General features: G+C 46.9%; 1 protein-coding gene across 1 annotated transcript in view; it reads right to left on the bottom strand.

Moving 5' to 3' along the window:
* Nucleotides 1-4989: 4989 nt before the first annotated feature.
* Nucleotides 4990-10414, bottom strand: part of DUSP29 (dual specificity phosphatase 29) — a 29552-nt gene continuing 24127 nt past the window's right edge. Inside the window, exon 3 of the mRNA XM_049855404.1 lies at nt 4990-5644. Coding sequence (XP_049711361.1) covers nt 5403-5644 — 242 coding nt within the window. The 3' untranslated portion in view covers nt 4990-5402. The remainder of the gene's footprint in view (nt 5645-10414) is intronic.

The raw sequence follows: 10414 nt of genomic DNA, 5'->3' as shown, positions 1-10414 counted from the left end.
AAATAAAGTGAATTTGTTTTTTTCTTTTGGACTTTGATCTTCATTTGCAAGGAATCCCGCACAAACACCAAGTTGCCTCTGTTTGCACCGTCTGTATAAACACCCCTCAGGGCCTAGTATAGTGGTAGCAAACTTTGTTTTTATAGAGAATAATATGGAAGAACACCCAATCTGGGATTGTATGTTTGAAAAATCATTTTCTTTCAAGAGGTGAGCAAGTTTTGCGCTGCTGTGAATGACTATGTTTTCTTCAGAGTCCAAAGTTTAGACATTAAAAAAAAAGTTAATGTTCACAGACGTTTATTTTATGGCGTTCAGAGAAAGTTCTGCCTGAATGTTAAAATATTTGATCATTCAAGTGACAGGTCTAGAAACAAATGCTTAACTTGGTGCCCATCTGAAACCAGCCCATTTAGACTCTCAGTGGGTTTAAACGGGTGCTCACAACCCTCCTGGGAAGCAGGTATATACTTTTATGTCTCTGGGAGGAAAAAAAGTTACTTTTTCACTGATGGTTCAGCACACAGGCAAACTCAGGTGTTGCGCGGGGCATAAACACCAACCTTCAGGTGGACTCAGAACTCTGCAGAGACAAGCGAGTAAGTAAACAAAGGCAGGGAAGGCCCCTGTGGAGGGAGGATGCTCAGCTGGTGTGTGCCTGTGCTCTTGCCCTTACCTGTATTTTTCTTTCACAGTTACGAAGTAGATTGGGTTTAGTGTCAGGATTTTATCATTTAGTTCCTTCCTTGTACAGCTGCAGAGTCGATGGGGGGATACCTGCAGTGGCTGAGGGAAGGCTTCAAAGAAGAGACTTCTCAAGGGCTGTCACTGCAGAGGGGACAAGAGAACCTTTAAGGTGCTGGGCTGGTAGGAAGGGAAACCTCTCCTTCATCTCAGGTGGGAAGTGATGAACTTCAGCCCCCACGTGTATGGGATTCAGGTGCTGCTTGCAGGAATCAACTGCTGCATCATTTCAGGAGCAGCCAAGGATCTGGGCAGCCCATCGGGTCCACACATCAAGCAAGAGGCTGCCTGAGCCCAGGAGGTGGGGTAGGGCAGGGCTTGCTCAGGAAGCCTCTCAGAACCTCCACAGGTTTCACCTCAACTCTTGAAGGCTGAGCATATTCTTTTTCCTCCTGGGTGAGGATTTCTTGAGGGCAGTGATTCCACTCTGTTCCTTTAGCAACAGTGCTGATGTGTGATGTCTGGGCTCCATGGCTCCCACACCCTGCCTGCCTCACGGTCCTCTAGGGGGCATGGGGACAAGCCCCAGTCACTACCCCAGACTTGCCAGACCAAATCCAGGAGCAGTACCTGGGGGTCCTTGTGTCCCCATTAGGTTGAAATTCAATTAGGCCACATCTTTTAAAGCCAGTAATGTGTTCTTTGAACCACCCATCTTTTGGTTAGCAGCCGTAGCTCTTAACCACTACGCCACCAAGGTTTCCAATGTGTTCTTTACTTTCTAAGAGCCTTAACAAGTGGTTGTCAGTTGCCAGCCTTCACTTTTTAATAGCTGCCTACTCAGGTGTGAAGGAGCCCTGGTGGTGCAGTGGTTAGGTGCTCGGCTACTAACTGAAAGATTGGCAGTTTGAACCCACCAGCCGCTCTGTGGGAGAAAGATGTGGCAGTCTGCTTCTGTAAAGATTACAGCCTTGGAAACTCTATGGGGCAGTTCTACTTTGTCCTATAGGGTCACTGTGAGTTGGACTTGATGGCAATGGGTTTGGTTTGGTTTATGCAGGCATGAAGGCATTGGTTCCCTCCAACATTCTAGAAAGCTTGTTACAGGAATAATGGCTAACAGTACTGTCAAAGAGAGTTTTCACAAACAGTCCTCCCACGTGATCTCTACCACCACCCCGTGCAGGCCATGGGGCAGTTGTCTCCCATATACAGGTCAGGAGACTGAGGCTCAAAGAAGCTAATGTAACTGCCTAAACTCACCTATCTGACACGTGTGGACTGAAACCCCATTCTCTCCAAATTGCAGCCCTTTTTCCTAGAACCCTCTGTGAAAAGGCCATAACTTGTCGCTCTGATTTAAAGCCTTAACTAATGAGTACGTGACACCCTAAAAACTGTTAAATGCAATACAAATACAGGTTGCTTTGTTCTTACAAGCCACCCTTGGTCTCCAGTTAGTCTGAGACACTCAAAGAACAAATACTGTTCTGTTAGGAAGGAGTATCTTCAGTCCTTGTATCCAGGCTCTACAATTCACAGTCCTGGTGTTCTTTCCCTTCTTTTCCCACTCCCCTTGCCTGGATCTTCCTCCTCCACCCAGGCCCATTCTAAATGCTGGTGTTCCACAGCTCTCAGGTCTGGCACATGGTCTCTTCCTCTCATCCAGTACCACTACTTCAAATTCCATCTCTCTACAGGTAACATCCAGAGTTATACATCTCCAGTCAAGAACAGTCCTCTGAACTAGAGCCAGAGGTTCAGTCAAATGACTTGGGACACCTTTGCATGCCTTACAGACATGACCTAAACTGAACTGGTGATTTCCTGTCCCTCTCCCATTCCTGCCCTGGTCAGCCCCACCACAGTATTAAGCACCATCGAGAAACCGGAAGTGTTCATTTCTCCCTCTCAGCAGCAAGTCCTGTCGATGAAGATAACTCATCCAGGATAAACCCAGGATGGTCTTGAACACTAATCCCCTGGAACTCTGTCCTCCAACAGCCTTCTAACTGGTCATCCTGCCTCCTGTCCTAACAATCCATTCACCATACTTCAGTGGTTTGTTTTTCCAGACTGATCGGTCATCCTAGTTCCCTGCTTAAAACTCTTCAGTGAGTTTTCTTTGCCCTTGGAATAAAGTCTAGTCTCCCCGCCTATCTCCTTTCACTCTCCCCTCACTCACAGTTCCAGCCTCACTGATCTGCAGTTTCTCAGACATCAGCTCTTCGCCACCTCAGGCCTTCACCTGTGCTGTTCCTCAGCCTAGAACTCCCCCTCCTCATTTGAAAGCCTCACTCCTTCAAATGACAGCTTACCTGTCTCCTCAGAGAGGTCATCCTTGACCACCACGTCTGAAATGAGTTTCTCTCCCACTGTTCCCCATTGTTGTCCACCTCAGTGCCTATTCCCTCATTGCACTTTATCACAACGTACATTTTTGTCTGGTTTTACTTTGGGCCTCCTGACCCAGCTCTTGGCACATGATAGGTTCTCAATAAATACTTGTTGACTGAGAGAGTATTTTACTTCTGAAGATGTTGGAGCACTTTTACAAAAACTTCTGTTCCTCCTTAGTCCTAACTCCAGCTCCCAGGAGTCATCTGGAAGAAACCCAACTTGAAAGATCTCTGATTCTGCTGCTCTCTGCAGGCCCCCAAACCCCACAGAGAAGTGGGGGCAGGGAGGAAGGTATAGGGATGCTTAGGGAAGCACCAGCAGTGGACCTGTAGAGCTTCTAGCCTTTCCACAAATGGATTCATTGAAATGTAAATATACAAAATATAATAGTTCATTAAAATAGAAATACTGATTTCTCTCTGGACAAAAAATAGATCAGACCTAGGAGGTAACTGAATTCAGAGGAGGCTATCAGGATCCCATGATAGGAATGTCTAGGTAGGGGCCACTCTGACCCCAGAGTCCCTTTTGATCTGCATCTCTTTCCCAAGAGCCTGTGCGTGACTCCCCTCACATCCAAATCTGAGCCATGAAGCACTTCTGCTGTCCACTGGCGTTGCACCGTTACAGTGCTCTTCTCCTCCCTCACAGCCGTGCAGGCTCCAGCATCTGAACTGGATTCAGTGCAGCACTGTCATAATTTCAAAGGAAACATTTTCCCTTTTTCAATCTTAGCACCAAGATAAACCAATTTACTGCACATTTATATTCCCATTTCATCCTAGACTTTTTGCTTTGCGACCCTTTATGATCATGTTTTGGGTTTTCAAATTTATTAGAAGACCAATATTCTTAACACAAGGAAGTCTCAGAGAATCCCTTCTTGTACATGTGAATATGAGGAGCTAGACGACTCCTGAGCCAAGGTGACCATCCCAGAGCACGCCCAGGCTCTCCTACAAGCCAGGCCCAGCCACAGAGCCCAGGGCTCGAGTCCTCCATTCTGGCCAAAAGCAAACAGCTCCCCAAAGGTCACAGGTGACTCTCCGTGATTTTACACATCTGTGAGCCCCTAGGCACTATCCTACCTCCACCAAGAACCCTGCTTTCATTCTGCTGAAAAACCACCACCAAGGTGGAGAACTGGGCCCTTCTCACATTTCCCCAGTAGACCTTGATCTTGCTCTTTTTGGTTTCTCCAGGTGGCTTCTGCTCCTTGACTTCAGGCCTGTCTATCAGCATCTCTTTTGGTTCTGTCTGGTTTAGGCCTCCTTGTTCCAAGAGCCATTACTATCCACTCCATGACTGCTACTGCTCTCTCCTCAAGAACGAACATCACACAGCCATAGTGACTGACGTGGCTCCCAGGGAGAGGGCCTCCACAGCTGAGCTCACATGGTGCCCTCAGCTCTCCCAGGCCACAGCCAACACACTGGGAAACACTCTCTGGCTTGACGGAAAACGAGCCAGTGTTGCTTTGACTAGAATTAAAGTGGAAGATGCTTAACAGGGTTCTGTTTTCCTAAAGACTGTCTCCTCCCTCTTTTTTCTGAAATTGTAAAGTCAAACACTATTATCCAAATCTATCATACTTCATTTAACTTTTCTGGGTGGTGGCTCTGGCTGAGATTCTGAAGAGTGCTGGCTGTCAGTTCTCTAGCCCAGACTCCCTGAAGAATGGAAAGGGGTCTAAAGCACGGGCCTTTGTAGAGGGGGCTCAGGACCCCAGTCCCCGGTCTGTGCGGCAGCATCCATAGATGGTAACCCAAGCCTGAGGATTCATAGAAAAGGTAACACGGGGCGCAGGAGACGCCTAAAGAAATGCAAGACGACCAGGGTGGGACGCACTCATAAGATGCCCAAAGTCAGGTGACACAGCTCTCCCAAGTGCTCATCTGTGGTTAAAAAAAAATCATTTATATTTCAAAATTATTTTTATAAGAATGTGACTTTCCTTTCAGACAAAGCCAAATGTTTAATTCCAGCACAATCCCTGTATACTTCAAAATCCTTTTTGCTTCCATCTTAACAACAACAACAAAAAGGCCGCAGGTGTCTTTGTCTTTGTGTAGAGCCCTGTTGTGCTCATCTGTAACGAATTCTGCTGGGAAACCCTTCTTCCCCAGTTTGCTGTGAAGCCAAGTACTTGACCCCTCCAAGAAGCAGCTTCGAATCCCCTCTGTTCGCCAGCACGCACTGGGGAAGCTCAAGAATATCTGGAAGAAGTCAAGCTTTGGTTTCACTGTCCCTTCTCCATGACAAGGTCATAGGGCTGACTCCCTGCCCCCAAGTGTCTCTGCTCACAGTGGAGCAGGGCCTTACAGCTCCTCCTTGCTGGCATCCTCACCGTCCCCACGCTGGGCCTGTCGCCTCTGCTGCACCAGCTGCTTGTCCAGTTCTCTGAGCTGCTTCAGAAAGCCCCGGTTGGGGAGGACGCAGCGGTTCTTGGCCACTTGCTGGATGGCGTCCACCAGGGTCATGTCCCTGTGGATCATGAGGTAGGCCAGGACCAGGGTGGCCGACCGGCTGCGGCCCATGGCACAGTGAACCAGGATCTTATCTGCAGATGGAGTAGGAGAAGAAAAAGCCACGCTGAAGGGCAGCATTGGCATGGCGGTTAGGGGCACACATGTGGGGCTCAGGCCAACCTACTCAAATCCTGATTCTACCTCACTATGTTATGCCCCTGGGCCAGGCACTGCACGCTTACACAGCCTCAGCTTCCCCATTTGTAAAATGGGAGTAATATCAGTATCTTCAACACAGAGTTGTTGTGAAGATAATTTGCACTTAGCACACTTTTTGGCACATACTAAAAAAACCTGTTGCTGTCGAGTCGATTCCAAATCATAGTGACCTTATAGGACAGAGTAGAAGTGCCCCAAAGGGTTACCAAGGAGTGGCAGGTGGATTTGAACTGCCGACCTTTTGGTTAGCAGCCAAACGCTTAACACCAGGGCCCCTGGTACATACTACAGGCTCAATAAATGGCAGTTTGCCTCAGTAAGGAAGAGGAGGAGAGGTATGAAATCAACGCTGTCCTTTCTGCCTGTCAAAGTACTGCTAAGTGAAGGCTCCTAAATCAATGTGCTGGAAAGATAACGTCATGAGTTTAAAAAAATAAAAAAACTCATTAAAAAAAAATATATTTATTTTGAATAGGGCAGTCATCAGGGTTTCAAATTTCAAAAGGTAAAAAAAGATACCCACTGAAAAGCCTCCCTCCCACCCAGCTCCTCAGTTCTTAGAAGCAACAATTAGGACTAGTTTCTTCTCCCAGAAAAGAACCTGTGCATGCATATTGCAAAAACATGATTTTTCTCTTCTCCTTGCCCAAATGGTAGCGAGCTTTATACGCTTTTTTATAACTTCCTTCTTCCAGTTGACAACATGCCTTGGAGCTCAGTGTGTATAAGTATATGAAGAGCTTTCTCTTATTTATCTTGTGGCTGCATACAGTCGCTCTGTTTGGATGGTTCTGTTTGGGATGTATTCCACGGGAGACCCATGCATGGACTGGAGGTGGGCTGGAGAGGAATGCAGGCTGTTTGCACTAGTTGCAATGCTGCTGGGTGCTGTGCCCGGGCAAGGAGAGAGCTCCCCACAGTCCCAAACAGTGCAGCCCTCTGCACCACCAGACGGAGGGTGCTCTCTGCTCGAGGTGAGTCTGTGAGCAGCCACACGGCCACGGGAGTCTGCAGAACCCTGGCCCCCTCTTGCAGACCTGGGTTCCAGCACGGGGCTCAGCTACTAACCACCAGCTGGGTGCTGGGCAAATCACTAAGCCTCTGGAGCCTCAATTTCCTCAACTGTCAAATGCAGGAGCAGATCAGATCGGCAGTGAGCAAAACCAATCCAATAAAAATCACGGGGTCAGGTTTTTTACAAATGAAAATAGCTTTGCTGTGTCATGTGAGAGTAAAAGCAGAAATGGATGTTCTTACAATGTAGATTGCCTACATTATTCTCTAGACCAGCAATCCTCTAAGTGTGATCCACAGACCCCTGGGGGTTCCCAAGACACTGTCAGGGGAACCATGAGGTCAATGCCATCTTCATAATAGTACTTTGGTGATATATGCCTCACTCACTGTGTTGACATTTGCACTGATGGTGCAAAGGCAGTGGTGGGTAACGCTGCTGGTGCCTTAGTATGAATCATGGCAGAAAACTATAGTCGTAATCACTATATTGTTCACCGCCCACATACTCTCAGGAAGAAGGGGAAAAAAGCTAATTTCCCTTAAGAATGTCCTTAATGAAGCAATAAAAAATTAATTTGATCAAATTTCAGCCCTTGAGTACTGAATATCCTATGTGATGATATGGCTGTATACCAAAGTATGGTGGTTACCTCAAGGGAAAGCACATGGGAGACTGAATTGCAAGCTGAACTAGCCACATTCTCCATGATACCCTATTTTTATTTGAAAAAATCAATGACACAAAAACTATGGTTATTCAAGTTCCTTTTCTCAAAAGTGAACAAAGTGAGTCATTTTAAAACTTCAAAGAAAACAACTGAGAGTATCTGTTGCCAGTGATAAAATGCAAGCTTTCAAGCAAAAATTAGAATTTTGGAAAGCTTACATCCATCATCATGAGCATGACAGTTTTACAATACTTTAAGATTTTTCTGATAAGATCACTGGTAATATTAACAAATGTGATTTTTTGATAATGTATAATGAAAAGTATCAACATTTAGAAGACCTGTATAACTTAATGAGCCGATATTTTCCAAGCGACCAAAGCAGGATGTTACAAAATCACACCTAGGTAAAAGATCCACTCAGAGTGCAAGACAAACCACTGGATTATAATCTAATAATGTATGAAGTTTAATGATACGGTTTCAGATTCCACATCACAACTAACCTTTAAGAAAGTATCACTTTTCAAGTTTTGAATATCCACAATTATCTGAAAATATTCCCCCCTTTTCCAACTATGTATCTGAGTGAGGTCAGATTTTCTTCGTATACCTCAACCAGAACGATGTATCACAACAGACTGAATGCAGAAGCAGATATAAGAAACCAACTGATTAAGCCTAACATTAAAGAGATTTACCAAAAATGTAAAATAATGTTACTCTTCTCCCTAATTTTATTTTGGAAGGTAGGTTTTTTTTTTATAAAAATGTGTCAGTATGCTAATATGTGATAAAAAAAAAAAAAAAAAACATTGCTGTCGGGTTGATTCTGACTCATAGCAACGCTTTAGGACAGAACAGAACTGCCCCACGGGGTTTCCAAGGAGTAGCTGGTGGATTCGAACTGCCGACCACTTGGTTAGCAGCAAAACACTTAACCACTGCGCCCCCAGGGCCCCAATACTCAGCAGGCTTATTCTATTATTATTTTTGAAATGAATAGATTTTTTTTAACATTTCTCTAGTTTTATCTATAACAGGGTAAACGCTGATAGATGTAATCCACATAAACAAAAGCTCTTTCAGGATCTTCCGTAACTGTTAAGAGTATGAAGGAGTTCTGAGACCAAAAGGCTTGAAAATGGGAAATCTAGAAGAATCTCCACAAGAAAAAAGCTCTCTTTGGCCACTACCATGCTGACAGCTGAACTCAACTGAAAAAACATGATGTGAACCCCAATCTTCCGGGCCTCCATTTTCTGGTGCTCTAGCACACACACAGTGACCGACAGGCTGCATCTCACTTCATCTTTGACACAACCCTCCAAGGTTTTAATACCACCACCCCTGCTTTATAAGTGGGGAAACAGGCTCGGAGAGGTGAAGTGACCTGCCAGATTGTCACCCAGAAAGCTGGTGTCGGCACTGGAAATTGTTCCGTGCAACATATTACTGAGGCCCTACTGTGCGCCAGCCACTGACCACTATGCTAAGGGCTGGGGACTGAGAAAGTAAATGAGATTAGGATCCCTGGCCATCCCCACAACTGCCACCACTGCCATCCCAGTGGCCACTCTCTCATGTAGTTTTGGAATCACTCTACTTGGGTCATACTGGCCTGGGCAGCTTAGGCTGTGTGACCCCAATGCTGTCCTTGTCAGTCTCAGGCCTGAGGCCTAGAAGGATGACCAAGAAGATGCTCATGGACACCAGTGGGTTATGGAAAATCAGCAGGATAGGAGACTAGCTTGGCAAAGAGCACTTCTGAATGGACATGGCTCCCCTGTGTCCCTCTCGCCCCCAGCCCCTCACCTTCTTCGTGGGACTGTCCTCACAACAGTGTGGATGACCAGCAGCCTGGGCAAGACGAGAAATCCAAAGGACCCTGACCGCCAGGCACCTGAATTCTCTCTCCCCACCACAGCCCTTGCTGAAGAGTCTACACCCTCTGACCAAGGCAAGGACTCACCTAAGGGCCTCTACACACACACACACACACGTACACACACACACACACACACACAGTGCTGGCGCAGAGAGGTGCTTTGTCATAACTGCTCTTACTTTAGCATAGAGTCCCTAGGTGGTGCAAATGGTTAAGCACTGACTACCAGCCTGAAAGGTTCAAACCCACCCAGAGGCACCTCAGAAGGCCTGGAAATTCGCTTCCAAAAGATCGCAGCCTTGAAAGCCCTATGGAGCACAGTTCTATTCTGCACATATGGGATTGCCATGAGTTGGAATCGACTTGATGGCAACTAACAACAACGATTTTAGCATAATTCCTTTTTACTAATCTCCACAATCTAACCGGGTTGTCCACAAGTCCCACCCCTCCGTATTCGCTGAGCTCTCAGGAGTGTGGCCAAGCCCACCTTCTCCTTGTTCGGTTCTTCCGCCAGAAAAACAGGCAAGAAACAGGAGCTCTGCTTCTTTGTTGTTGTGTCCGGTTTCGGGGAGGCTGGCCCCAGGGTCTTCCCGGCATGGCTGTGCCCCTGGGGTGTGGACACTGTGGCCGGATGAGCGTCTACCTCCGGCATTCTAATCCCCACCAAGGGCTCCAGGGGCTGCCTGGCCCCCTGCCAGCTCTGCTGATAACTAAAGCATTTCTTCCTCTCCCGGCAAAAAGGGTAATTCTTTCTGTCAGGACTAAATACTTGAAACAGACGAAAGCTGTAGTTCATTAAGCCTTTTGGGAGCCGAAGTCTGTTAAGTGGGAGGAGGGGATGGAAGTCTGAGGGGGAGGGGAGAGAGGCGACTTTGGAGCAGCAGCTCCTGGAGCTGAATTTTGTTTTTAAGACATGCTGTCAGCCATGTGAGCTTGGCAGGTCTCCCTGGGGGAAAGGGCCCGCTGTTCTCTGGAGGTCTGAGGTGGGGATTTGGCTCCCACCACTTTCCTCCCCCATGGCCTGTCCCCTGACCCTCAGCATGCTGCTCCCTGCTTGCTCTGTGGCT

The sequence above is a fragment of the Elephas maximus genome, chromosome 16 (assembly GCF_024166365.1).
Source record: "Elephas maximus indicus isolate mEleMax1 chromosome 16, mEleMax1 primary haplotype, whole genome shotgun sequence".
NCBI lineage: Eukaryota > Metazoa > Chordata > Mammalia > Proboscidea > Elephantidae > Elephas > Elephas maximus.
The sequence above is the reverse complement of the archived record's forward strand: the minus strand, read 5'-3'. Positions and strand labels throughout refer to the sequence as shown.